The sequence below is a fragment of the Dama dama genome, chromosome 8 (assembly GCF_033118175.1).
Source record: "Dama dama isolate Ldn47 chromosome 8, ASM3311817v1, whole genome shotgun sequence".
In the NCBI taxonomy this organism is placed as follows: domain Eukaryota; kingdom Metazoa; phylum Chordata; class Mammalia; order Artiodactyla; family Cervidae; genus Dama; species Dama dama.
Window position 1 is genome coordinate 14,352,178 of NC_083688.1, and position 26,981 is coordinate 14,379,158.

At 49.9% G+C, this 26,981-nt stretch overlaps 3 protein-coding genes across 3 annotated transcripts; 1 reads left to right on the plus strand and 2 right to left on the minus strand.

The window, feature by feature from the left end:
- Window positions 1-675: 675 nt before the first annotated feature.
- On the minus strand, window positions 676-1,919 carry FAM229A (family with sequence similarity 229 member A). Its single transcript, XM_061148462.1, has 3 exons — window positions 1,247-1,919; window positions 1,019-1,165; window positions 676-862 (listed from the first exon to the last, which is right to left on the minus strand). Exons 1-3 carry the CDS (start codon window positions 1,381-1,383, stop codon window positions 760-762), a joined length of 387 nt encoding a protein of 128 aa, XP_061004445.1. The 5' UTR covers window positions 1,384-1,919; the 3' UTR covers window positions 676-759.
- Window positions 1,920-1,956: 37 nt separating this feature from the next.
- TSSK3 (testis specific serine kinase 3) lies at window positions 1,957-3,738 on the plus strand. Its single transcript, XM_061148464.1, has 2 exons — window positions 1,957-2,101; window positions 2,812-3,738. The coding sequence occupies exons 1-2, from the start codon at window positions 1,957-1,959 to the stop codon at window positions 3,474-3,476; spliced, it is 810 nt and encodes a 269-aa protein (XP_061004447.1). The 3' UTR covers window positions 3,477-3,738.
- A 344-nt stretch (window positions 3,739-4,082) lies between these two features.
- On the minus strand, window positions 4,083-26,749 carry BSDC1 (BSD domain containing 1). The gene is made up of 11 exons (XM_061148461.1): window positions 26,717-26,749; window positions 26,389-26,449; window positions 21,107-21,223; window positions 18,894-19,061; window positions 17,461-17,515; window positions 15,392-15,507; window positions 14,927-14,995; window positions 14,678-14,756; window positions 13,125-13,604; window positions 7,130-7,233; window positions 4,083-5,642 (listed from the first exon to the last, which is right to left on the minus strand). Exons 1-11 carry the CDS (start codon window positions 26,725-26,727, stop codon window positions 5,610-5,612), a joined length of 1,293 nt encoding a protein of 430 aa, XP_061004444.1. The 5' UTR covers window positions 26,728-26,749; the 3' UTR covers window positions 4,083-5,609.
- Between the last annotated feature and the right edge of the window lie 232 nt (window positions 26,750-26,981).

Consider the following 26,981-nt stretch of genomic DNA (forward strand, 5'->3'; position numbering starts at 1 on the left):
AAAATAGGAATAAAAAATCAGTTTTTCTTTTTTTTTTTTTTTAAAGAAATCAGTTTTTCAAACGACTTCTTCCCCCATCTTTCTCTGACCCCACCAGTCCTTAGGAGAAACCAAGGGTTGAGATGGTGGGGGCAGCCCCTAATTCCTCCAACAAAGCCAGAGACGCCCAGGGTCACAAAATAGAAGGCAGCAAAACCAAACTCCATCTTTGGAGAATTAAATGGGGCCGAGGTGGGTGGCCATTCTCTTTATTCTGAGTTGTCTGTCCATCTCCTTGTCTCAAGCTTTTCTGGGCCCCCAGAGTCCAGCACAGTAATGCTGATTTTCCTGGAGAGACAAGGGGAGTGTCGGGGAGAAGGATGAGGGCAGCGCCCAAGCAGAAGCACGGCCCTGGAGCGGGTCGTGACCAGTGGGAAAAAAAAAATTAAGGGGAGGCTTTGGTGCCCAGCCAGAAGCTAGCAGACCCGGAGGGAAGGGCGGGCCCCTGGGGCTGGGCCCAAGGGAGGAAGCAGCACAGGGAAAGGTGATATTGGATGGGGCGGAGCAGCCGGCGGGCCCGAGCCGACGGGATAAGATAGACACGGCCAGCCGGAGTGGAAAGAACAGTTTATGCTGTGCTTTATTAAAATGTGCATCATTCTTTTATTTTAAAATGTGCATCATTGTCTCGTGCTCGGCGCGCTCGCGACCTCAGCGTGGTGGCCCGCGGCGGGCCCCGTCCCCGCCCGGCTCCCGCGGAGCCGCCGTGCGCAGGCGCACTCAGGTGGCGCGGGCCCGGGGGCTCCCGCCCATGGCCAGGTAGACGTCGATGGGCACGTGCAGCAGCGTCAGGCAGTGGCAGCCGGGGCAGCGTCGAAGCGGCCTGCGGAAAGCGGGTCGCAACAGGGGGCGCTGAGGCGGCGGCCGGCCTCATCCTGTAGGGGGCGCATCAGTCCCAGAGGTTCGGGCGTGGGTGCGGGTTGGTCCGGGAACGGAAAGTGGGCAGGGGTGGGGCCGCGGACAGGGGCGCTGGCCTCACCTGACTGGGTTGTGCTCCGTAGCTACTGGCTCCGGGCTGTCCTGGGACTCGGGGGCGGCGGCAAGGCCAGGGGAGTCTCCGGCCTCAATGGGGAATCTCCGACCCTGCGGGGGCTCCTGGGCACTCATGTCCAGGCCCCGGGGCGCTCTGCGCGGGGAGTGGCGGTCAGGCCGCTCCCGGGCCGCCGGGCGCCCCCTCCCAGCGCCCGCCCCCCGGGCCGTTGCTCACCTGCCGGAGGCCGAGGCCGGTCCCAGGCTGGAAGCAGCTGCCCGAGCCCTGGCCGCGGGAGGACGCTCCGGTCCGGGCGGAGCCGGGCAGGTGTCTGCGGCGCGTCCCGGCCCGGGCGTCGAGGGGGAGGGCTGCATTGTGACCCGGGCCGCGGCGCGCTGACCTCACAGAACCCGTTCCTCCAGCTGGGGAACCCCGCGCCGCCCGGGCACTTAGCGCGGCGGTGAGGCGGGAGCTGGAGGGCTGTGGCCATGGGTCGCGCAGACCCCCTGCTGCCCGATGGGGGCGTCCACGGAACAGAGCTTGGCATCCCGGCCGAGCGCAGACATCGGCAGCAACCCTTACAGGCGGGGCTACGACTCACTGCCTGGCGCGGGGGCGGGGCACGGAGGTCACTTAACCCGTGCTGGGTTTTGCGGTGGTGGTGGCGGTGGTGGTGGTGAGGGCAGATGGGGCATTGCCCATTTTGGCCCAGGGTCACACAGCATTTACATCACAATTGGGCCAGAGTTTTAAAATGTCTGACCCTCTCCCTCCCCACCACCCGCGGCTCCTGTGTCCAGACGGAGAATGTTGTAGCGCTGGGGGCAGCTGCGGATGAAGTCCTTGGGGGGAAAAGAAGCGGGCCGAGGGCGATGGTGGAGTAGAGCTGCCTCGCAGAGGCAGCATGAGCTGAGAGGGTGATAGGAAGGAAGGAGGTGCTGGACAGCATGGAGGACTTTCTGCTCTCCAATGGGTACCAGCTGGGCAAGACCATTGGGGAAGGGACCTACTCAAAAGTCAAAGAAGCAGTTTCCAAAAAACACCAAAGAAAAGTGGCAATTAAAATTATAGACAAGATGGGAGGGCCAGAAGGTGAGCTGGGGCCCCTTTGGAGGAAGGGGGGGCTGACTGAGGTGGGCGGATGCTTCCTCCAGTCAGAAGGATCAATTCCCTGCTCCCCTTTAGTCCGGAACTAAAGAAATCAAGAGAGTCTGTGGCTCTGGGGTCAGTCAGCGGGGAACAGAGGGAGTCCAGGAAAATTACACCTTCCAAAAGTCCAAGATCAATGTGGCAGGTGGTGAAGGACCCTCAGAAGCAGAGTCAGGGCCTACCAGGCCTTTCTTATTCTAAGTGGTCAAGCGATTGGCCAGGCCATGGCCAGGGCTAGCAGAGGGCAGGAGCTGGTGCAAGGGAGAGAGATGGGGAAGACAGGGCTTATGGGAAGAACTGTGGGTCAGGGGGCACAGGTGAGAGGGGCTAGCTTACCACGCTGTGGGCAAATCAGGCCTCATAACTGAGTTCAATAGATTTGTCTAAAAGTTCCCAAAGTGCTTTGCTATCCATGGTCTCACAGGCTGCTCCCAACAATCCCTGAGGCTGACGGACTAGTAATATATTAATTACAAAAACAACAGAGGTTAAAACTCCTTGCAGTGTCCAGGCAGCTCGACGCTAAAGGATATTAAAGGGAACCAAGGCCCACGACCCAGACATGGTAGGCAGACAGAAGTTGGAAGGCAGGAGACAGAGGGAGGAGTTAGGCTCTTCTGGACTTGATTCTCCATCTCTTTTGTTTCCTTAAGAATTTATCCAGAGATTCCTGCCTCGGGAGCTCCAGATTGTCCGTACCCTGGACCACAAGAACATCATCCAAGTGTATGAGATGCTGGAGTCTGCCGACGGGAAAATCTACCTGGTGATGGAGCTGGCTGAAGGAGGGGATGTCTTTGACTGTGTGCTGAATGGGGGGCCACTGCCCGAGAGCCGGGCCAAGGCCCTCTTCCGTCAGATGGTCGAGGCCATCCGCTACTGCCATGGCTGTGGCGTGGCCCACCGGGACCTCAAGTGTGAGAACGCCTTGTTGCAGGGCTTCAACCTGAAGCTGACAGACTTTGGCTTTGCCAAGGTGTTGCCCAAATCACGCCGGGAGCTGAGCCAGACCTTCTGCGGCAGCACCGCCTACGCTGCCCCCGAGGTGCTGCAGGGTATTCCACACGACAGCAAGAAGGGTGACATCTGGAGCATGGGCGTGGTCCTGTACGTCATGCTCTGTGCCAGCCTACCTTTTGACGACACAGACATCCCCAAGATGCTGTGGCAGCAGCAGAAGGGGGTGTCCTTCCCCACTCATCTGGGCATCTCGGCCGAATGCCAGGACTTGCTCAAGCGGCTCCTGGAACCAGACATGATTCTCCGGCCTTCAATTGAAGAAGTTAGTTGGCATCCATGGCTAGCAAGCACTTCATAAAAGCAATGGCAAGTCCTCCCCAATAAAGTAGGGGGAGAAAGCAAACCCAAAAACCCGCTTCTAAAATGGTGATATATATATATTTTACATTTTAAGTTTACTTATCCTAAACTTACCTACACCCTCCCCAGCCTTACTTCTCTTTCCCTTTAAAGATCTTCATGGAACCAGAGGGCCTCATTCAGACTTCCCTTTTATTATGGCTGACAAGTGATTTTCATACAGGTGTTTAACTAAAGTTACTTAAAAATAGACCCCAGAATCATACACATACAGGGGGAGGAGAGAAAAATGACCAAGAACAATCAGAACCACTGTTGTTGCATCTTCCTTTCCAAATAAAAGCAGAAGCGTTGGGAATGCAGAAACGGCCTCTTGACTCCTTGTCTTGGTGAGAGGCTTTCTGGGGGCCCTGTCCCTTCCTCACCCCAAAAGCCAAGGTGAGTCTGGGATGAAGACAAGGGACCTCCTTGGAACCCAGGCTACCACCTCCCATCCCGACCCCTCCCCCAGGCTCCAAGCAGGAGGGCACCTGCACACTGTCTTGCCCTGGCTCTGGGGCAGCTGCTGCAGGGGACAAGAACAGAGCCCCAGACACCTTCCAGCTTCTGTTGAATCTCTTTAATAGCTGTTAACGGCAAGTCTGGAAAAGGTTCAGGACAAAGTTCTTTTTTCTTTCTTTTTTAATTACAAAACTAACAGCTGTTAGAGTCTTTTTTTTTTTTTTTCCTTTTTTCTTATCCCGGCTACAAAATACTCTGGGGAGATACATTATAATTTAAAATATATAATATTGCACAAACAACCAAAAGGTTAATTAAACTAAAGAAATAATTACAAAGAGAAAAACCCCATCCCGTGAAAAAGAAAAAAAAAGATTCAGCATTCTCTCCATCCCACCCCCTCATTGAAGGTTTGAAGTGGAAGTGACCACCACTCTCTTGGCGTCCCTCACCACGATCCCTTTAAATCATTGGTGCACACACCAGATTATGTACAAGAATCACCAGAGCAGCATCGTGAAGCACCAGGGTCTCCAGGCATTCCTGCAGCCCCCTCGTCCCCCCAAGAGAGGTGAAGCTTTACCAGCGTGGAGGGTGAGAGCCACCAAGGCTGGATCTGCCTTCAGGAGGAAGAGCTTTTGCAGAAGCCTGTCAAGAATCTCAAGCAGCTCACCCCCAGCATATCCCTCCAAGAGGCAGAAGGGTTGAGGCGGAGAAATTGGGCTTACCAGAGTTGTAAGTACTCGGCTTTGATCACTGCTCTGTACCGCTGGTAGCTGGCTTGTGTCCTAAGCTACGGGGAGTCAAAGTGGGTGGCTGGCTGGACAAGGTACCCCGCCAGGCAACACACGGAAGGGCCTGAAGTGGCCCCCTCCCTTCTTGGGGAGGGGAAGAAGGGCAAGAGCAGACTCTTGCAGGTGGCACAGCTGGGCTAAGGACTCGGGTGCATCCGACATGAAGACGGCTTGGGAAAGGCGCTGGGGACATACCAGCCTGGCCCGGGGGAAAGGAGGGAGTTTGGTCTCTAGATTCTGAACCACAAGGAGCCCTTCCAGGAATGGAAAATGCCTGGGAGGGACAGATTCCTAAGGAGGCAGATTTCCCAGAAATGAATGCCTCTTACCTACTGGGATAGGAACCAAAGTGTGTCTGCTAGCCCTGTCAAGCCAAGAGCAGGTGGCACGGCCTTCCTTGCCGGCTCATGGGTGACAGAGTGTTGTTTCGGCGTCCTCTATGAGACCGGTGGTTTAGCCTCTGTCTAACACAGGCACATGGGCGAGGGCTATCCCTTGGGACTCCTCAGCAAGAGTCCCCAGGAACAGTGGGTATTCAGCAGAGAAATGTAGGCTCTTCCAGTGGGGGGTGGGGCGGGTGCGGGAAGTTTCCTCCCCTCAGGTCATCCTATGGTTGGCACAAGTCAGAGTTCCTGGTTTGGATTTAGCCAGCCCCTTCCCAGACGTGAGCAGAGGCCCAAAGGGCCAACAACGAACAACCCAGAATCTGCCGAGAGCTCTGGTTGACAGAAGCCATTTGGGGGACATTCTTAGTCAGTGTCTTCCGGGGCCGGGCTGAGACGGGCGAGGGAGGTGGGAAGTGCTGTGGGTGGGGGAGCTGCTTGCTCTGGCTCCCCTCAGTCCCAGTCCTCCCACTCTACGTCTTCCAGCTGCAAAGGGGCGACAATGGAAATAATGGAGAGCACGAACACATATTTACTCCTCTGAGTCAAGTCCAGATCCAAGCTCCCCCGCTGCCCCATTTCAGGATAGCCCTCCCTGCAACCCCAAGCCCCACTCTCCCGGGCTGGACCCTGCCTATGAGAATGAACCACTAGCCTCAAGGGGGTGTCTGGGGAGCAGAGCTGCCCTCTGCCTAAGGGGTGGGTCTGATGGTTCTAGACTCAAAGGAAATGCTTCTACCAGCCAACCCTGGACACCACAAGGGGATGCCCTGCCTGCAACACCCTGTCAGTCAGTCCCTTAAGGAGAACTTGTCTCCTGCTGAGCAGAGAAGAACACAGCTCCAAGAAGCAGAACTTGAGAGTGGCACTCTGATCAGAAGCCAGTGTGGCACAGGACTAGAGGGGCTCACCGGGCCTTCACTGGGGGCTCTAGCACCCTAATGCCCTGCTGAAGTCTCCCAGGCAACTCTCTCTCGGCCTGCTGTCAGTGGATCCCCTGGTATAATGGGTTATAGAATGACTCTGTTCAGGTATGTTTTATGTCAGGTTTTAAAGAGGGCTACAAAGACACCAAAGCCACGATGGCCCCGTGGCGTGAGAGGGTAGCACGAGCCTTCTTTCCTCTGGGTATAGTGAGGTCACAGGTGTAAAATACTCTTGTGTAGGTCACTGTGGCCCCCAGCCTTCAGTCTCCCAATATGAAAAACAAGGCCCTTCCCATCTCTCGAATCTGTTCCCTCTTTATAGCAGGTTCCTTGAGCTATGTGATGGGAGGAATCATGGGGTTCTTGTGTGACAGTTCTTGATAGAACACTGATGTGAATCAGAGGTGTGGGCTGGAGCCTAAGTCCTGTCCCTTACTAGCTGTGAGAGCTTTTTGCCCAGCCTCTCCTTCATATCATTTTTCATTTGGAGAGGTAGTGAAGAATAAGAGTAATAGACCTCTAAGCTTCTATTTTGTGGTGGTTTCAGGAACTTCTATCAGTGCTCCCATGTCCCAGGCACTGTGCCTAACCGGAGCACATGCATCACCTACCACAGCGTGTGAGGTTATAATGACCAATGCCATGTTTAGATGGGACAGCAGAGGCTCAGGTCAAGTGATCACACTGTCTTTTGTCTCCAAGGCCAGGGTCTTAAGATCCCATACCTGGTGAGCATGAGTCACAAGATCTGGGGCAGGGTCTGGCGTCTCTATTTTTTTGGTGGTTCCTCAGGTGATTCTGATAGGAACTAATGTCAAGAACTGCCCCCATCCACCACTCTGGAACTCAGGGGAAGCAGAGCCTGAGCCTGCTGACGACCACTGTTCAGGGCCTAAGCGGGAGGCCTTGGCTCCCTTCCCGCAGCTGGCCACCTCAGATGGGAAGGGACCCACCATGAGGGGACAGTAGGACTTGGTGGGGAGAGTCCTCAGACCTGGGATCATTGGGCTTGCTTCCCTGTGGCCCACCATCAGCAGGCCCACTCACCTCACCGGAGGCATCCACTTTGGAGAGTGCCATCTGCACTTCTTCTTCAGTCATGTCCAAATCAAAGTCCTTCTCCCAGTCCTCACTGATGTCTGTGCTCGAGCCTAGAACCATGATCCACAGTGTGAAAGACAGGAAGGGCATGTGAAGAGGCTGCAGCTGGGGGTGATGGAACTCTTTAGAAGGGCCTGACAAATACACACCAAAGGGCTTACATCCTGCTATCTCTGGCTCAGTGATCCCACTTTTAGGAATCTATTTTAAGGAAAAATCCTGGATTCAGTAAAAAAAAATTTAACCAAAAGGATGTTTACTATAGTGTTGTTACAGTGATAAAAACTTAAAAAACCACCTAAAAGTCCTCTGCTAGGGAATTATAAAAATAAAGGGTATAGTTCTATGATGGAATGTTATGTGGCTTTTAAAGGTTAGGTTATAGAACATTTGTATGCATGGCAAAATAATCTTACACTATTAAGTGAGAAAAAGTAAGTTACTGAGTAGTGGAGAAATACTTTGGTTTAGAAACTCCCTGGGAGCCATGGAAATCTCTCAGAAAAAAACAATCAATGAACCTCTTCCTCCTTAGTCACTCCATTCTACCTACACTGATCCTGCTGCTCCTGAATCATATCAGGCACATTCCCACCTAAGGCCTTTCCAAGGACTGTTTCCTGTACCTGGAACTCTTCATTAGATACCCACAGGCCAACCTGCTCACTTCCTTCACACCTTTGCTCACATCTGACCATCTAAATGTGGCCTGCCCCGATTGTCCTATTTCCAGTTGCAACCCTATCCCCCTCACTCTGCTCCGGACGGTCTTTTCCACTGTATTTATCACTTTCTAGTGTATTACATAATCAGGTTCTCTGTGCTTGTTGTCTAATAATAGAGAAACCAGAACGTGAGCTCCTGGAGGACAGGGATCTTCTGTCTTCTTATGTATTCCAAGTGACTAGAACAAATAGTTTGTACTCAATAAACATCCCTGGACTCTTTCTCTAAATCAGGAGTTGGCAAACTATGGCCTGTGGACCAAATCCAGCCTACCATCTGCTTCTGGAAATAAAATTTTGGAACATAGCCATGGCCATTTGTTGACATATCACCTATGATTGCTTTTATGTTGAAAAGACAAGAATTGAGAAGCTGGGACAGAAACTATGTCCCCCGAAGCCTAAATATTTGTGACCTGGCTCTGTACAGAAAACATTTGCTCCTCCCTGTTCTAGGTGATTCTGATGCCTGCTAAGGTTTGACAGCCACTGCTCCAAACATGCATATTTGGGTATGCCTTCTTACAGGCAATATAAAAACAAGTACATATGAAAGTTATTACTGAGAAGAATATGACAAAAGTAGTTCCTGTAAAAAAATACATGCAGTATGATTTCATTTTAAAAAATATGCTCACAGATGCAGGCACACACACAGGAAGAGCAAAATACCCATACGAATCCAACAATGGTTATCACTAGGTGATGAGGCCATGGTGTAATTTTTCTTTTTTTTTTTAAATGATATTTTAAAAAATGATATTTTAAATCATTATTTTAAAAGCCTCTTTTAAAAAAGTAGGCTCTGATCCCCCAAGGGCACCACCTGTAAATACCTTGTTTCTTCTTGTCTAGCTTGCTCCTCACCATGCACCCAGGCTCTGAGACCTCCCCAAGCCTGGGCCCCACATTCCTTACGAGGGTTCTTGCCCTGTTCTCTCCAGCCACCCATCTAGCCACAAGCAGTGTGGTAGTGTCTCTGGGCTTCTCTGGTGCTCAGATGGTAAAGAATCTGCCTACAAGGCAGGAGACCTAGGTTCGATCCCTGGGAATGGCAACCCACTCCAGTATTCTTGCCTTAAGAATACCCATGCACAGAGGAGCCTGGTGGGCTGTAGTCCATGGGGTTGCAAAGAGTCGGACACAACTGAGTGACTAAGCACATAGGACATAGTATCTCTGGAGTCAAGCAAACCTGGGTGGAACTCTCTTTTTTTCTACTGTGTAGTCTTGGGCAAATTATTCTGGGCTTCAGTTTATTTATACTGATAAAATAAGAATAAAACCGTCCTCTTTGCAGAGAACCACTGGAGGAGCTTATTAGAGAGCAGATTCCTCCCTGCCCATTCCCCTCATTCAGATTTAGCAGGTGTAGGTGGTGGCCCAGAATTCTGGATGATTCTGTATAGATCTTGGCCTGCAGTTTGAGATACAACAGTGTTACAAATAGCAGCATCATGTAAAGTGCCTGTAACATACATCAGTTCAGTTCAGTTGCTCAGTCGTGTCCAACTCTTTGAGACCCCATGGACTGCAGCACGCCAGTCCTCCCTGTCCATCACCAACTCCCGTTTAATCAAACTCATGTCCATTGAGTTGGTTGTAACATACAGATACAGTGGATATTCAACAAATGGACCTGTTAAAGGCTGGTCCTACAGTTAAGTAATTTTGCACATGGCCCTCAGCCAGCCAGGATCAGATCTCAAACAAACACCCAGTTCTTCTGACTCCACGTTTAAGGTTCCCTGTGCTTTCAGGACACTCTGGGGGCTCATGCCTGGTTCTCTGTCAGTGCAGGCTTCCTGTGGGTGAGAAGCCAGACTCCCGGCTGATTTCTCCCTTCAGAGCTGTGGCTGTGGTCATGACAGCTCTTCCTAACCTTAGGTTTCCCACCAGGGATTTGAAACTCTCTTCAGGGCTGAAATGCTAGGGCAAACCCATTGGGTAGAAGAGAGTCTCAGCTAACATTTTTGGAGCACTTCATACCTATCTCAGAGGGTGGATGTGAACAGTCCCAGTTTACAGATGAGGAGACAAAGGCTTCGAGTGGCAGAGAGGTGAATCTGGGCTTTCTCTGCCACGTGCCTCCTCCCACCATCCTGTCCTGTCACACAAGAGTACAGGTAAGATGGCCATTACACTGGGCACGTGGCAGAGAACTGATCTATGCAACGATTTAAGACGTCACCATGGAGTGTTACTGTTTTCTTTGGTTTGTAAGGAACAGGGAGTTTTCGGGTGATTACTAACATCATAGTGCTGTCACTCACAGCTCATTTTATTCTGCTGAATTGGATCTTTGCTTCTCCAAAGAAGAAATGGAGGACAAAATCCTTCCCAGGTGGTCAGTCAGTGGTGAAGCAGGGCCGTAAGCCCAAGGCTCTTTCCAGTCCACAGTCCACAGGGCCTGCCCCAATCTCCCCTCCCTTCTCCCTGCTGTGGGCGCCTGAGCATGCTAAGTTTAGTCTCCTCAATCAAACGGATCTCGGCACAAAATGCAGGTGGGAAGCAGCTCTGCAATGACAGGCATCACCCTGGGACCTCAGGAGTCCCTTAGGCTCAGCCACCCCAGAGACTGCTATACCCAGAGACCAAGCCTCCCTCATGTAATCTTTGGATGTGGACACAAGAAGGAAAAGGAGTCACTCTGCCTCCAGGACAAAAAACCTATTCTTTGAAGGTTTTACTCTCTCTACTCTGTTCCCACTGTCCCCTCCCAATCCAAGACCCCAGCTTTGCCCCCACTAAGTGTGTGAGAGGCAGTAGAGAGCACATGGTTAAGAGCTTATGCTGCATCTTCTCCATAATTTCATTTCTTCCAGTCTCTACTCACCACACTCTCCAGTAGTCCATTTCCAAATGGAACCAATAAATCTTAAACCTTCCAACTGTGTCACTGTTATCCCCACCCTTACCCAGCTCAGATTCTATGAGCCATCATTCTGATCACTTCCTGCATACACTAGACTTTTGTCCTTTTGAGTTCACCGGGATAAACTTAAACCCTGCTTCAGTCCAACTTCCCACCTGCTCTGTGCCTGTACCTGAGTGACTGAATGTGGCGGAACAAAAGTACCACAGTGCTGACTGGTCTCTCTCAAAATTCATGACCATTATCACAAATGGATCCTTCGAACCATCCACCCAGCAACCCCACAGCACCTGCTGAATCCATCACCTACTCTTCACTCTCCTGAAGGCTATTTCACATTTATCTAAATACCTACTGTGTGGGTGATTGATCTTAGTTTCCCACCAGTAAAAAAGAAAAAGAAAAAAAAAAAGAAAATCTCACAGTTCTCATAGGGTTTTTGGTGAGGATTGAGTGATATGCATATCAAGTGCTCAGCACAGACCTATATAAATATACAGGAAGTGTCCAGAGACTGGTTGGTACCTCTTACTATCTTCATCATCTCCCCGAAGCAGGGCTCTACCTCAGTTTTTTCCCTGACTGAGGATCTATCATGAAACAATGACTCTCAACTTATACAGAAAATGGAGGCTTACAGAAAATCAGTAACATTTCTGAAGTCACATGGCTTAGGAGCAAAGTTGGGATTTGAACCCAGTTCTGTCTGAACCCCAGAGACTGAGCTCTTAGCTTAGCCTCTACATGTAAAGCCCCTAGTACAGGCTGGGCATGTAATACAAGTACCATGACCTGCTGCTTTGTGGCACCACATCCAACTTTCTGAATTTGGCTTAAGATTTTAAGCTCTATTTCTGAGCTAACCCCACCTCCCTTCTTATTCCTCCCTCTCCTGCGAACAATACAGAAAAGTGGGCTTTGGTCACCCCCTTCAACGTGCCCCATGCCCTCTGCTTTTTGGACTCTGTAGGACCCTGCAGCCTGGACTACTGCTCCCTCGCCCGCACCTGCCCCAAACTCTCCAACGCACCTATACAGTGCCTGTCTCCTCCTTGAAACACCTGCTGATGCCCAGGGGTTCCTTCCTTCTCTGAACTCCTCTGGTACCAAGCCTGCCCCATACTGCTTCGTGCTTCATCATAAAAGACTATAGCCTTTGCCCCTCCCTTCTCAGTGTCTCATAAAGAGTAGGTAGGAGCTCAATGGATGACCTCACTGAATCAGAGTCAGAAGGAAAGCACTGTGTTGGAAACTAGAAATCTTGCAGTTTCCATCAGGAAGCAGAGCAGGGCAGGGTGTGAGGGGCCCGTTCCCACCCACAGCAGCAAGCCGGTGTCTCACTGCCAGCAGGCCAGTGCGCACCTGCTGGGCAAGCTGGGTGGCTGACTGGTGCTGAGTGTGGGCAGACAGGATGCCTGTGGGTGAGGAGCCGAGGGGAGGTCTTGCTGACAGTCGGCTGCCTCTGCAGAGGTATTCTGGATGTGACAAAACAAGCTGACACCAGCGCTACCACTGTTCTTTAACTGCAGGAGTTAAGAGAGGTTCCCCCCATCACAAAGTCAGAGTGTCTCCTGTCTAAAATTTCACTAAGCAGATAAGAAACTAAAGCTCTGTTACTTAAGCTAGGTCACTGCAAGTTCATGAGTATTCATTTTATTCTTTACACTGTACACATAAGCTTTGTTCACGTATTGTATAATAATAATTAAAGAAGGCCTTGGGAAGCTAAAGGACTTTCCTGAGGTCATCCAAGGGAGAAGACCCTTGGCAGTAATCAGAGTCACAGGAGTTCCCACCCCGAAACTGAACTGTCCAAAAGGACAGGAACTGGCACAGCACGGGAGTTAAGGGCATGGGTTTCAGGTCAGACAGACCTAGGTCTGAATCTGGGCTTGCTACTCTCTGGCTGTGTGAATTTGAGCAAGTTACTTAACATCTGAGGCTCACTTTCTTCAACTATAAAATGAGGACAGTAATATAGGGAAATGAGATGTAAATTAGAAATTAACAAGCTCCCCTGGTAACTGAGAAATTAACTGCAATATTACATCCTTAACCCATGATCTGACATAAATCTTATTTTGTTGACTCTAAGACTCCAACAGTTATAAGATGCATCCTAAGTTCAGAGAATGATGCATGTTGGAATTGATGGAATACAGTAATAAACACTCAACCTATAGTAGCTGTCATCATTATCAGTATCACAAATGAAGGCCATCTCTCCTACACAAGGGACAAGGGCTCTTCACAAGGGACAAGGAGACAAGTCTGCCTTGTGAGGTGGCAACTCTCACCTGCCCTGCCCCCACATGCTCCCTGGGCTTTGGCCCTGACTTACCTTTTTTCCCATTGTTGGAGGGTGTAGACTTCCCACTGTCCGAGTTCAGCTCAAACACCCGTAAGTCTGTGAGGACCTCTTCCCTGAGAGTCTCTACTCTGGCTGGAGGCCGGGGCTCTGGACCGCTGGGGCGGCCAGCGGGGGTGTGGGGCTTGGACTGAGCTCGGGGTGGGGGTCCAGTCTCGCTCGTATCCACAGCCAGGTCCTGTTCCTCCAAAGATGCCTCTAGAAGCTTCTGGGACAGGTCCTTGGGCAGCGCTGGGGCCTCAGAGGCAGGGGGCGGTTTGGCAATCTGGGTCACCAGGGAGACGCTCTCACTGCTCTCCGAGGGGGTCACCTCTGTTGGAGGCTCGACGGGGGTCACCAGATTCTCTTCACAGGGGCTCTGGGGACTGGGTCCTCCTTCAGGGGATGTGGAAGGTCTGGCCACAGGAACCTTTGCCTCTTTTAGGGACGTGGGTGAAATGCCCGCAAGCTCCTCTGTCAAGAGAGAAAGGAAGAAGAGAGTGATGTACTCTGGTCAGCCCCAAGACCATCATGGAGACCACCAGACAGACCTCAGGTCCTCATCAAAGTCTGCTCTAGTCAAACTTGCTGGAGTCGGTTTCCTCACCCCGTCTCCATGGTAATTCTGTAGGTACTCCCTGCTGGGCAAAGTATCTCCTACCCGTGAGGCCTAGTACATGTCTGGTAGGCACTCAGCTTCTAGAAGTGCAGCCCAAGGTAACATGACAGCTTAGAAAGCCAAGACCTGAAAGTCAGTCAGGATGAGGTTCAGTTTGAGCTCTGCTATATCCCCGATGCACGATCTCGGGCAAGCCACTTAACTCTCCTTTAACCTACTTGCCTCATTTGCAAAAGAGGGATAATAAAGTTGTGGTAAGGCCCATACATGTAGAGCTTTTAGTATGGGTTAGGCATATAATATAAGCAAATAACTGTGTTAACATATCGTACAGGTGGCTCCAACACACTCCTAATAAGCTGAGCTACCAGGCAGAGGAAGCTCAGCTCTGTCCCTAAGCCAGCGCTTCCCAAGTCTGGCTGGACATTAACATTACCAGCAGGGCTTGTTAAAAATACAAGACTGGGATGCCCCTGGAGGTCCAATCGTTAAGACTCCATGCTTCCACTGTAGGGGGGTGTGCATGTTCGGTCCCTGGTTGGGGAATGAAGATTCCCCCCAGGCTGCACGCTGTGGCCAAAAATTAATTTAAAAAAATTTTAAAAATATATAAGTTTGGCCACATGCCCCGAGTCTTAGTTAGAAGAAGAAGGAAATCTAGAATTCCAATAAGCACCCCCTACTCTGAAGTAGCTGGTCCATGGGCTGGAACTGACACATACAATCTCTGTAACCTAGACCTGGGGTCCACCAGCCTTGGTAAACACCCCCTTGTTAGCTCAGACTATCCTTGGCACCTGCAAACACTGTATTCAATCCCTCCTCTTTCCTGAGGTGCTGTGTCCCTCCAGGCTTCTGAGAGAATGGCCCAGACAGCCCCCAACAGGCAGGACTTGGTACCTGCTCATCACCTCTCAATACCTCTTACCTTCTTCCTCCTCCCAGCCAGGCTCTTCAGAGATGCTCTGTTCGGCCCGCTGCTTCAGGGCATCCCTCCGGGCCTGCTCCTGAAAGCGGGGGAGGAGTAGATGGCCAGGAGCAGTCAGGAAACCCCCTTTCCCAGACTCTGGTTCTGCCTCCAGAACTCTTGGTACCCTCTGTCCCCTTCTTCCCTCAACAAAACCCAGTCCCCACCCCAAGACTGAGTGGAGTACCTCCCCTGCTTAGACCAGCATACCTGCTCCAGCTGATGGACTTTATAGAAATATCGATGCCAGAATTCTGAATGGGAAACAGCTGCAGGCACCTGGAGGGAGGGGACAGTGGAGACGGGACTTCAGATGTGGTTGTGTGGGGTCCATGTCCCCAGCCTTATCAGCCAGCTCCCAGTCATTCTGGATTTCAGAGGGTCTAAGTGGCCGAGCTGTGATTCTTACAGCACTTCCAACCCCTAGACCCACCTGCCTGGCCCAGGAGGTAGAAGAGAACTCCCATCAGGCTTTGTTGGCCCTTCCATTTCTCACCGTGATTGCCAGAAGCCTGGTGACTTAGATTCCCCCATGTGGATTCTTGGCTCAGGAGCTGGCTGGTGAGGCTCCACAGGGCCTCCTGCTGCTCTCTAGGCCAGAGGACTCCACAATGACTCTGGACATGTCCCTCCCACCTCCCCACACCTTCAGCCAGGAGCCGGCAAGGCCCTTACCATCTTGGTGTAGAGGGCCCGGATGGAGGGGCTGCCTACAAGGAGCTCTGAGATCTCCCCCTTCTTTTCCTCCAAGCAGAACTCGGAAAGCCAGGCGTCAAACAACTCTGGAGGCCCTGCAGAGGGACAGATACTGATGGTCAGTTCTGTGGGGCTGGAGAAAGAACCCTGGGCTTAGAGAAAACACACCGAAGCCTGGACATGGACAATGAGGAAAGCGTAAGGTTTTTTCCAAAGCCATGTGGCCCAAGGTGGGGGATCAGGCAGGGTGAAGGTGTGGGTGGGCCTACTATCAGGGCATGGCCCCTCAGTGATCTCCTGGGGGCTGCAGTCTCCTCTCTTGCTGGGGCCTGCATGGTTTGTAGCTCACTACACTTGGCTACCAAAGCCTCTCCTCTCTGCAACGGCTGCTCTCAGGTCACCAGTGACGCCATGCTGCCAGATCCAACGGCAGCTTCTCTGTCCTTGGTCATGTGACCATCCTACAGCTTCTGCCCTGGGAATCACTACCTTCCTCTTGAAGCCCACTTCTCTCCTGGCTTCTCATTCTTGAGGGTATTTCCTCCCACTGCTCTTGGAGTTCCATCTGAGTCTTTGGTGGGCTCCTCTTTTTCCTTTCCTGATCTCTTCTCATTCTCCATTTTCTCCCAAGATGACCTCCACGTTTAAACCACAAGTTTTAACCTCCTTCTCCCACTGATAGTTCCTCAGTCTGGCGGCTGAGGCTGCCTTTCTGGGCTCCAGATCCAGAGGTCCCGGTGCCAGGACACAACCACTTGTACAGATGCTGCAAATACAACATGTGCTCACCTTCTTCCCTCCCGCATCTGTCCCACCCAGCTACCCACTGGCGACCTGGCGGCCCTCCCAGGCTCCTTCCTTATGCAGTGACTCTGGATTCCACTTCCTCAGTGTCTCTTATATGCACACCTTCCTCTTCAGTCTACCTGGCCCTTCCCTGTTTCTGGCTTTACCTCTGACATGAGGATTCCTACCCAGCTTCCTAACTGGTCTTCCTGTCTTGTTTCTCCCTTTCTATTTCATCCTTAACAAAACACTGCCTGAAGGCTCTTTTATAAAATGCAAAATCTGATCACATCAGGTCTTAAGGCTCTTCCACAGTTCTCTACAGTATGGCTTTTTAGACTATGGTCCAAGGATAGGCTTCAAAGGGTTGAACAATTCCCATACTGCATATACAATTCTATTAAAAGAGGGCTTATGATTTTCAACAGAGTTTTAAAGGTCTTTGTGACTCAAAAAACGGTTAAGACCCACTACCTTGAGTCTTTCAGGACAAAATTCCAATTTCTTAGTCTGGTACCCAAAGCCTTTCAGTCCAGTGCCCCTGGCAGCTCTCACTTCCCTCATTTCCTCACATGTACTCTCTGTCTGGTGTTCTCAAATGCTTAGGTTTTTCTAGACCTTCAAATGTCCTGTTGTCATGCTTCAACATTGTTCCCGCACTTCTACAAGTAAAATTAGTTTACTTCTAATTCATTGTTAAAACCTCAATTCAGGTGTCACATCTTAGGTTTCCCAGGCTGGGTTACGTGCCATCCTCTGGGTTCCCACTGCTCGACCTTCTTCTGTGGAAGCAGTCACTCCATCTCTAGTTATCTTTGCTTTATTCCGTTTCTCTCTCCTAAAGGAAGGCAGGTTCCTGGAGGTCTGGACAGGGTTGATTCAGAGTTTCACTCATTTCTGGTGTCTAGTTCCCAGCCTAGACACCAGCTCCCTTTCTAGATGTGGGGCATGCTGTACATCGGGAGCTTAGTGAACAGGCCAGAGGGAAGGCAGGCAGGGCAGCAGGGAGGGAGGGAGCCTGAGTGAAGACGAGGGATGAGAGGAGCAAAGCCTCTGTAGATGGGGATGAAGACAGTCTGAGTTCAGGGAGGAAAGGCAACCATCAAGCCATCCCACCAGATGCGGGGTTTGAAGTAGCCCCCGCTCTGGTCCCTTACACAGAGGATACCCAGCCACTGCTACAGAGACAAACAGGGCGTACCATCCAGACCCCCTTGGCCTCCCTGACCAGCAAGCCTGCCCCCTCACCGCTACCCCCTCACCATCTGGTTCATTGCAGTAGGTTGCTGGGTCTGACTGCAGGCTATAGAGGCGAGCCTATAAAAAAGAGAAAAAAGAAGAGAGATTCTGAGGTGCTGGGGACAGAAAGCAATGTCTCTCTGCCAATCAACCACGACCCAGCTTCTCCCCTGCTGGCTACCATACCGACAGGGCACTTGGTAATTAACAGTGTGGGTTATGAGTGGAGCACTGAGCTAGGAATCTAAAACTGGGGCTCCTAGAAAAATGGTCTTTCACCCAGTATTCCACCCCTGGAAACTAAGAAAATAAGGTAAGCAGGCTACAAAATCATACATATAAAATAGTTTTGAATTATATGATATAGAAATCATATAGAAATCTATATGATATAGATTAGTGCAAATATATTAATAAAGTCCAAAATTCACTGGCAAATTTTGAAACATTTAACTCAAGTTAAAACAGTTCATCAAGAATTTTAATTTCATAGCCAGTCTGCCAAATGAACTGCAAGTTGTGCTTCCATTAGGGCCCCAGGAGTCGTGAACTTTAGCTGGTACATGGAAAGCCCCTCCTTCCTTCCTCATTGTTACAGGAAGCACGGGTGGGCTGCATCAGAACTTTAGCAAATGATTTTGCTTGATTCACTGTTATAATTTAAAATTCTGTAATTAAAAAAATTTCACAATCCACTTAAATGTGTACTAAGTGGTGGTGCTAATACTAGTGCTGAAAAACATGCTTGAAAAATCATGTTTGGGGTGGAAATTCAATGTGGTAAAATGCTTGCCAAACTGCTGTGACACCACACCACGAATGTGGGAGAAAAACTCCAGGGAATGTGAGAAATAATGGTGAGAAAATAAAATGCAGTAGAAATACACTACTGCTGCTGCTGCTAAGTTGCTTCAGTCGTGTCCAACTCTGTGCGACCCCATAGACGGCAGCCCACCAGGCTCCCCCGTCCCTGGGATTCTCCAGGCAAGAACACCGGAGTGGGTTGCCATTTCCTTCTCCAATGCATGAAAGCGAAAAGTGAAAGTGAAGTCGCTCAGTTGTGTCCGACTCTTAGCGACCCATGGACTGCAGCCCACCAGGCTCCTCCGTCCATGGGATTTTCCAGGCAAGAGTACTGGAGTGGGGTGCCATTGCCTTCTCCGAGAAATACACTACTGTTGTTGATATAATTGCTTTGAAGACATACTCCTCCTGTACATTTATTCCAATTAAAAATTAGTCTTAAACAACACAAATGTGGAACTCATGCCTGTAAAGACGCTCTCGAGCACTTCTTGTTATGGATGAAAGTTGAAAGGAATCTAAATATGCAACACTAGAGAAATGACTGAATAAATTATGCTATATACACCTGCAAGAATTTAAAGACATTAAAAATGATGGTGATAAGGAAAGATCAGGTGGGAAGCTAGAGCCCGGGGCCGCTAGTGAATACCTTGGTGCCATCATAGGGCTCAGCGGTGCCAGAAGGTGTGCCCATCAGGGTGATGACGTCGCAGTCGATGGTTTTGTCTGGTGAGGGAGCAAAGGTATCGGAGATCACCCCCAGGAAGTCAGACAGCCCTTTCTTCATTTTCTCTGTCGCTCCAGAGGAGCCTTCAGTCTGCAGAGAGAAGCCAACAGAGGAAGTAAGTGGCTCAGGAGCAGGCTGCGATCTGGGGTATGGGGTAGAGAGGGGTGAAGCATCAGGGGTCAAAGTGTACTGTGTAGGGGCACCAGGGAAATGTTCACAACTGTTCACCCCATCTCTGGGGCTGGAGACGGAGAGAGGGGCAGCCAGGGTCCCCACCCCCCAGATGGGGATGCAGATTAGGGCCGCAGTAGGCCTGTGTAGGTCAGAGCAGAGCTCCTTGAGTGGGCTGTTTCACCAAAATTTCAAGGCCAGTCAAGCAGATCAAAGATTGACAGGAGAGAATTCATGGCACAGACATTCAGCAGGGAAGAGAACTTAGAGGGAGAGAGATGGGAAAGGTACCAGCTTTCGGGTCAATCTGGGATTTGAATCCCAGCTCTACTACTTGTTAGTAATGAGACCTAAACCTCTCAGAGTCTGTTTCCTTATCTATAAAATGTAGATAAATATACTTCCTGCAGGGGGTTACTTTGGAGATTTTTTAAGAGATAAGGCATGTACAATGTCTGGCACATAGCCAACATTTAATAACTAGCAGTACTGTAATATTACAATCTCATCATTATCATTGCTCAGGAGGTATTTTGTATGAAAGGTTGAGGAAATATGGGCAGGATGAGGACAGACAGCCTTGCCTAGAGACAAGCCTGGGACCAGCTGAGGGCCAATGCATGGACCCCCTAGAAGGGGCAAGTGGGGCATCCCTCTGAAGCCATGCTGGTCAGAATGCCCTTGAGCAAGAAGGGACGGTGTGCTGAGAGATAGGACCAGGCTCTGCAAACCCTGCAGCAAAGTGTCATATTTACTCCTGATAAGGCTGCCCAGGCATTTTAAACCTTGAGCCTATCAACTGTGCCTGGCACATGTTGGCACAGGTATATAACTGTATTTGTTGAATGAAAAAAGGAATAAATAAATGAAGGAAACAAGTCGTGTCTCTGCTACTGGCTGTACGTGCAGCAGTTCAGCTGGGTGACTACTTGTCATTCATGCTCATCAGTGGCTGTGGTCAGCAGGCAGACAGTATTTTCTAAGATTCAACAAAAGAAGCTTGGCTAAAAACACTCCACAATATGTTTTTCATAACATGGCTTCTAATTACAAGGCGACTGATTCCGCTGGTGATCAAAGAAACTGAAGTTTGTTCCACTACTAAAGGGGAAGTTGTAATACAAAACCAGTACCCTATACTTTCTCAGAAATTTGAAATCTGTGGGGGTATCTCTGACTGTATACAATTTTCAATTTTCATGCTGACTTGAGAATTGAACTCCTATCTCAGAGGAGAATTCCAGTATACATCTCTGATTGGTAAAACCTGGACCAGTAAAAATACAAGCTGGCAAAAACTTTTTGGAGGTAGTTCTACAGAAGATATTAAAAGGTCTAAAACTATATTCATCTTATATCCTTTTCAATACCTTATTTGCAAGAAATATTAAAGGCAAAGATTAAGCGATCAGAATGTTCACTGCAGCTCTGCTTACAATATTGGAAAAAACTGAATCAGGAAACTAGGAACTGGTCAAATCCACATAATAGAATACCATGCCATGGGCTTCCCTGGTGGTGCAATGAAGATTGCCTGCCTATGCAGCAGACACAGGTTCAATCCCTGGTCCGGGAAAATCCCACATCTGGCGGGGCAACTAAGCAGTGCACCACAGCTCCTGGGCCTGTGCTCCAGAGCCTGGGAGCAGCAACTGCTGAAGCCTGCACGCCCCAGAGCCTGTGCTCCTGGACAAGAGAAGCCACCACCACGGGAAGCCCAGGCACCACAGCTAGAGAAGAGTCCCCGCTCACTGCCGCTAGAGAGAAGCCTGAGCAGCAGCGAAGACCCAGCACAGTCAAAAAGAAAAATAAATAAATAAAATGTCAAAAGAGAAAAAAAGAATACCATGCCATTTCTGATGCTGCAGCACCGGGTCTGCAATGATTCATTAAACAGGTAGGTTATGAACCATGGCATTCAGGCGATGAGGGGCAGTCCCCGGGAGGGTGGAGGTGGTACTCACAGTCAGCTTCTCCTTGACCACGCTGGCGGTGGCTGCAATGGTGCAGGCTGTGTCGTGCTGCACCACCTGGGTGAACTCCGTCAGGTCCCGCTTCATGAACTCCAGGGCTTCGGAGGACTAAGGGAAGACACAAAGGGATGACAGCCGGCAGCTCCCCCACCCCTTGTTTCTGTTTCCTGCGCCTCAGTGCCAGACAGAAACATGGCGAGCAACTGACATGGGAAGCCTGGGCTCAGAAACAATGCTCACTTGTCCCAATTCCATGACCTGGGATTACTCAACAGCAGAGAGCACAGAACTTCCTGCTGCTCTGAGAATGGGGGACTGAGCTCAGCGCAGGTACTTATAAGCTCTGTGGCCAGGAGGAACTCTCATCAAGTCCTCGGTTTTCTCCTAGGTAACGAGGGAGGTGGACTAGAGCAGTGGTTCTCATGAGCAGACTGGGCTAGGGCGCACGTGTAGTCTGAAAACAAGACAGACTTTGCATCACGTCGCTATGCTGTAAGCCATGACCTTTGTCTCAATTTCAAACATGAAGAGAAATAATTTTTTTTAATCAAAGAAAATTGTTCTCTATTTTTACTTCTTTTTTTTGTTACAAGGAAATTCAGTTGAAATATGAGACTGCAAGTGAAAGTATTTGTGTGAAAGGTTTCACAAACAGGTTGTATTGGTAACTGCAATAGTTTAGAAAGCTTTTATGAGCAATTTTTGACAATACCAGTAAAAAGGTGTGTCACTTTTTTATATTCAACAAGAGGGGTGTTAAGAGAAATATTGGATTAGATTCTCTCCTAGACTGCCTTGGTTCTACCACTTCAAAGCTCTGTTCATCCATAGAGCTCCTTCGGGCAGAACTGATACTTGCTTCTGTCGGACAGTTTTCCTCTCACTCTGCACTCAGACCCAGTGGGCGACAGCAGCCCTTCAGTTCTTGTTTAAGTCTTACCTTGTCTTCATCCTTACCCACTCTAAGACATCTTCCTGGACTATCTCTGTGCTCACCTCTGCAAGCCCTTTCATTTTATAAGGGATAGTTATCTGCATTTTTAAAGTGTCTTTTTGAGTGTTCTGGTGATTTTTTTCCTTTGGGGAAAGGTCTGCCTTGTTCTCACTAGCCTGGGAAGTCTCATCTATCAGCCAGAGGCTTCTCTGCGAGTGGGAATGCTTCCATTTCAGATCTGGGACTCCTTAACTGGACCGGAAGTCATTTTTATTAATTCTCTCTCCATGCACACCACCACCACCACCTTAGTCCAGGCTAACCTGCTCTTTCATCTGGACTCTTCTCCCAGGTTGCATGAAAGTGAAATTCGCTCAGCTGTGTCCAACTCTTTGTGACCCCATGGAATTCTCCAGGTCAGAATAGTGGAGTGGGTAGCCTTCCCCTTCTCCAGGGGATCTTCCCAATCCAGGGATCGAACCCAGGTCTCCTGCATTGCAGGCGGATTCTTTACCAGCTGAGCCACCAGGGAAGCCAAGAATACTGGAGTGTGTAGCCTATCCCTTCTCCAGGGGATCTTCCCGACCTAGGAATTGAACCAGGGTCTTCTGCACTGCAGGCGGATTCTTTACCAACTGAGCTATGAGGGAAGCCCCCCAGGTTGCATAAGATGCCTCTAATATCTTTTCCTCATGGCAACAGGGGGACCTCTGTAAGTCAGAGCAGACCGAGATGCCCTGTTTTACAGTCTTCAGTGGCTACATGGTATCCCATGGCAAGTATAAAAGTATAACATCTTTCCCTTCGCTTACAAGGTCCATATACTCTCGTCTCTGGGAGACTCTCCCAGTATGCCCCTCACTGAGCTCCAGCTGGCTGTGCTCAAAATTTCCCAAATGTTCCAGTATCTTTCCTACCTCAGGGTGTCTGAATACATCATTCCCTCTCCTTGACACAGTTCTAACTCTTCAAGACAAGCAAACAAACACAATGAACAAACCCCCTCCGCCGGATAACTCCTGTTCCTCTTTCAGAGCTGTGCCTACATGTCACTCCCCTGGGGAGCTTCCCTGATGCCACCTCAGACCAGGCTGGCTCTTCAGCTCATGGCACCTGCATGTTCTCTTCTTTAACATTTCCTCTACTTTAGATTTCTGATACCTGTTCACTGTCTATCTTCCTGGGTAAACAGCGAGTTCTGTGAACACAAAGCCTTTGTTTTTTATTCACTGATACTCTCCCAGTGTCTGACATAGAGCCTGCCATAGAGTTAGACCGGCATGCACCAGGGCAGTTTTAATTATTAACATTTATATGATCATCTGACGAATGGCTGTCTCCCTCACTTGACTGTGAGCTGAGGGGACCAATATGAATAGACATGGTGCCAGTCCTCTGGAAGGTCAGTCTCCTGGGGAAAATGCTCATGTAACAGTGCTGAGGTGCAAGGGCGGAGCAGTGATCAGTGTATTGTGGGGAGGCTGGAGCGACTTGGTGAAGGGAAGCCTGGACGGAGCCTTAAAGAATGAGTAGGAGTTACTAAGGAAAACTGGGCATGGTGGCACCTGGAGTTTACTGAGGCCTACAAGCATTTCGGTCCTGGGAGAAATGAAAATAAAGAGCAAAGCAGAAGTGGTGAGGGATAAACCTTGAGAGGGCGACCATGGAGGGCCTGGGCAGCCCTGATGGTGATGGGGAACCACCAAAGTCTGCAGGAGGTAGGACATGATGAGATTTGTGTTTTTGACATGTCACTCCTAAGACTGGGATGGACGACAGGTCCAAGACTTGAGTAGACTAGAAATGGAGGAAGACCAGTCAGGAGGCTGTTGCAATAGTCCAGGAGAGAAAACAGAAGAATATGAATAAGGACAGTGCTGGTAAGGATGACAGGATGGAACTGGTTCAAGAAATATTAGGCAAAAAAGATGGATTTGGTGATTAAATAGATGTGTTTATTGAGGGAAACAGAGTCAGGAAGAGCTACTGGCAACTAAACTAGGTGACTGGGTGGTTGCAGTGCTGCTAGCCAAGGGAGGAAATGCTGAAGGGGGAGCAAGTTTAGAGAGAAGCTATATGGTATATATAGCTATATAAATATATTCTATAGTCTATATATTTTGGAAGCTATATAGTGTCTGTGACTGGGGGATATTTGGGTCAATTGTCCAGCAGGAACTATTCTCAAACACTAAAGCTCTGAGGAAAGGGCTAGGAGTCACCCTAAAATGAAAACGGAAGAGCTCACCCAGGAAGAGTCCATTGAGTGAACACAGCAAGGCACTGAGGACCAGGTTCCTCAAACACCACCTTTAAGAGGCAGGCTGAGGAAGAGGAACTCGTGAAACAGGAAAGCCTGGAGAAGTAGGTGGAGAACTGAGAATCATGCCATAAAAGCCAAGGGAGTATACTTTCAAGAAAGAGAGAGTGACCACTAGTGTCTAATGCAGCAGAATGGTCCAGGAAGATAAGGGCTGAAAAACACCAACTGGATTTGGCAAGTGGTAGGTGAAGCCGAGTGTTTATAAAGATAAGTCTACATGTAGTGGCTTCAGGGGTGGGGACGGAGTCAAGAGACATGATGTTATTGACTTCAAATTTTAAAAAGGAGGAGGTGAGGCTGTCAACTCGAAGTAAAAAAGAAGTGGTTGGACAGGGAATGTGAGGGGAGAGTTAGGTTTGGGGAAAGTTACTGAAGGCAAGGGGAGGAGCAAATATGAGACTGAAAACACTTGCTAGGGTAGGGGGTGGAGGCTGAGAGGCCCAAGACCAGGCCCAGATGAGTTTGGGGAATCCGTGGTAGAGGCAAAGAGCAATGCAACTTTTCCCACCAGTGTTCATGGGCAAGTGCGAACACGAACACACACACACACACACACACACACACAACAGGAGGAAGTAAGAGGAAGAGGAATGCAGATTATATTACCATATCAAAGCTGTAGTTTCCGGGGCAGTATATGCTATGGGGTGCAAGAAAATTGGGGGGTGTGTGTGGCTGGGAACTAAGTGGTCCAGATGGAGCCAGGATAGTGAGGGAAGGAAAGCACTGAAAGACTACGAACAAAATTAATAGAAAATGGTAGCTGGTATTTAAGAGGTTTCCCCATCACTCTCAGTACTTAAAAAAAAAAGGACTTATTTAATACTTATTGTGTGCTAGATACTGTTTTGGTGCTTTACATATATCATCATTTAATCATGACAACAATTCTATCAAGTAGGTATTAGTAGTCCCACTTTACAGATGAGGAACTGGGGCTTTAAGAGGTTAAATATCTTGCCAAAGTTCATGTAAGTGTAGGAAATTAAGTCTTTTCTTTTCAAATGGGGAACTGTCAAAGGCAGAAACAATACTCCCTCCCTGTGCTTCAAATGAGAGAACAAACATGGAAGGCTAATTGACTACCTATTTTTTTGGGTTATGGGAAGATCAACCTTCACAGTAATACATAGGAGGCCCTCACACAACATTTACTAAACAAATGTCAGGCTCTCCTTCCAGAAGACTGCTCAACAAGAAGCAAGCTACTCTTGGGTCCCTTCTATTAGAACTCAGTTTGAAATTCTCCGAGTCTTCATTAACAACATAAACAGCTCAGGTCATTCTCAGGTTTTCTGGGCTGTAGTTGAAAGGCTAGTATGCAGGCCAGCGAGGATAAAAATGCTCACACAGTAGAGCATTGATTTAACTGAAGCCAAAAGCCTCCTGGAGTTGCCCTGAAGCAGGACTCACCCCAGATGCTTGAGGTTAAATAGTAATTAACTTTTTCCAGAATTCAGATGAGTTGGTTTTGACAAACCAGCATGGAATGAAACAGGAACACACACTGGCATTGTCCACCGGCAGAGCCAAGCCTCACTCACCCCCCAGGGATTGCTGTCTCCTCACTAGACCATGAGTTTGGGGAGGCCCAAGACTGCATCTGTTGGGCTAATGTCGGTATCCTGAGGACCAAAGAGTGAGAGTGCGCCAGCATACACTCATACATTCCACTATTTGCATGACTATAGGAGTAAGTTTCTATCGCTAGAATCCTTTTTCTTCAAGGCCTAGATCAAATGTTCTCTTTTACGAAACTGTGAATTTCCCAAGTGGGAATACATCGCTCCTTCCCACGGATTCCAACGACACGGTAGCTCCAGTCTTTAAGACCATCTTTGTTTCACTGTAGCTAGAGTCACACTGGTCTGAGTCGGGGGTCTGTCCTTCCGGAGGGCCCAAGTCAGCCTGGTCCCCGAGGCCCGGAACCCACAAGGTTCAGCGGGACAGGCTCGGAACAGGGTGTAGGGAGACGGCTTGGGGCCCTACCGGAGAAAGGGCGCTGGCCCTGCTTACCTTCTCCTTGACTGCCTGGTAGCTCTGCTGCAGCCAGCTCCGCCACCATCCCACGTCCTCCCTGTGGAAGACAGACACATCTGGCGGCCCCGCGGTGCGACTGTGGCCCGCGCAATGATCGGGTCTCAGTTCCCCTCTCAGATGTGGCCCGTGGGCTGGGGCATCGCAAGCCGCTTCCCCACCCCGTCACGCTGCGATTCCACCCCGCCCTTTCAGCTCCGTTCAGGCCCGCGCTGGCCTCCCGTTCCCCCGGGGGACCCTGGCCCAGCATCCCAGCCCTGGGGAGAATTCGGGGCCCAACGCCCGCAGAACTGGATGACGGGCTCACCCTTCCGCCATCTTGCCCGCATGACATCACCACTATTTACTGACCTTTGACATCCGACACGGCACCGCCCCCTCAAGCACCACCCCGGAGCGCGCGGCCCAATCCCGGCGCCGACATCGTCCTCAGCCCCAGCTCCGCCCGGCTCCATCACTAGACTCCGCCTCCTTAAACTCGGTCCAGGCTCGGTCCAGGGTTCGGACTTAAAACTCAGCTCCTGAAAGCTCGGTCCAATCCTTACTCAAGATTGTCTCCAGGCCCCACCCCA

Excerpts from the sequence above, each read along its gene's own strand:
- TSSK3 (XM_061148464.1), top strand. The coding sequence starts at position 1,957 with ATGGAGGACTTTCTGCTCTCCAATGGGTACCAGCTGGGCAAGACCATT. Across the intron at positions 2,102-2,811 it reads CAAGATGGGAGGGCCAGAAG|AATTTATCCAGAGATTCCTG; the intron begins GTGAGCTGGGGC and ends TGTTTCCTTAAG.
- BSDC1 (XM_061148461.1), bottom strand. Across the intron at positions 15,508-17,460 it reads CTACTGCAATGAACCAGATG|GGCCTCCAGAGTTGTTTGAC; the intron begins GTGAGGGGGTAG and ends GTCCCTCTGCAG. Across the intron at positions 5,643-7,129 it reads AAGTGGATGCCTCCGGTGAG|CTGGAAGACGTAGAGTGGGA; the intron begins GTGAGTGGGCCT and ends GCCCCTTTGCAG.
- FAM229A (XM_061148462.1), bottom strand. The coding sequence starts at position 1,383 with ATGCAGCCCTCCCCCTCGACGCCCGGGCCGGGACGCGCCGCAGACACC. Across the intron at positions 1,166-1,246 it reads CCGGCCTCGGCCTCCGGCAG|AGCGCCCCGGGGCCTGGACA; the intron begins GTGAGCAACGGC and ends CTCCCCGCGCAG. Across the intron at positions 863-1,018 it reads ACGGAGCACAACCCAGTCAG|GCCGCTTCGACGCTGCCCCG; the intron begins GTGAGGCCAGCG and ends CGCTTTCCGCAG.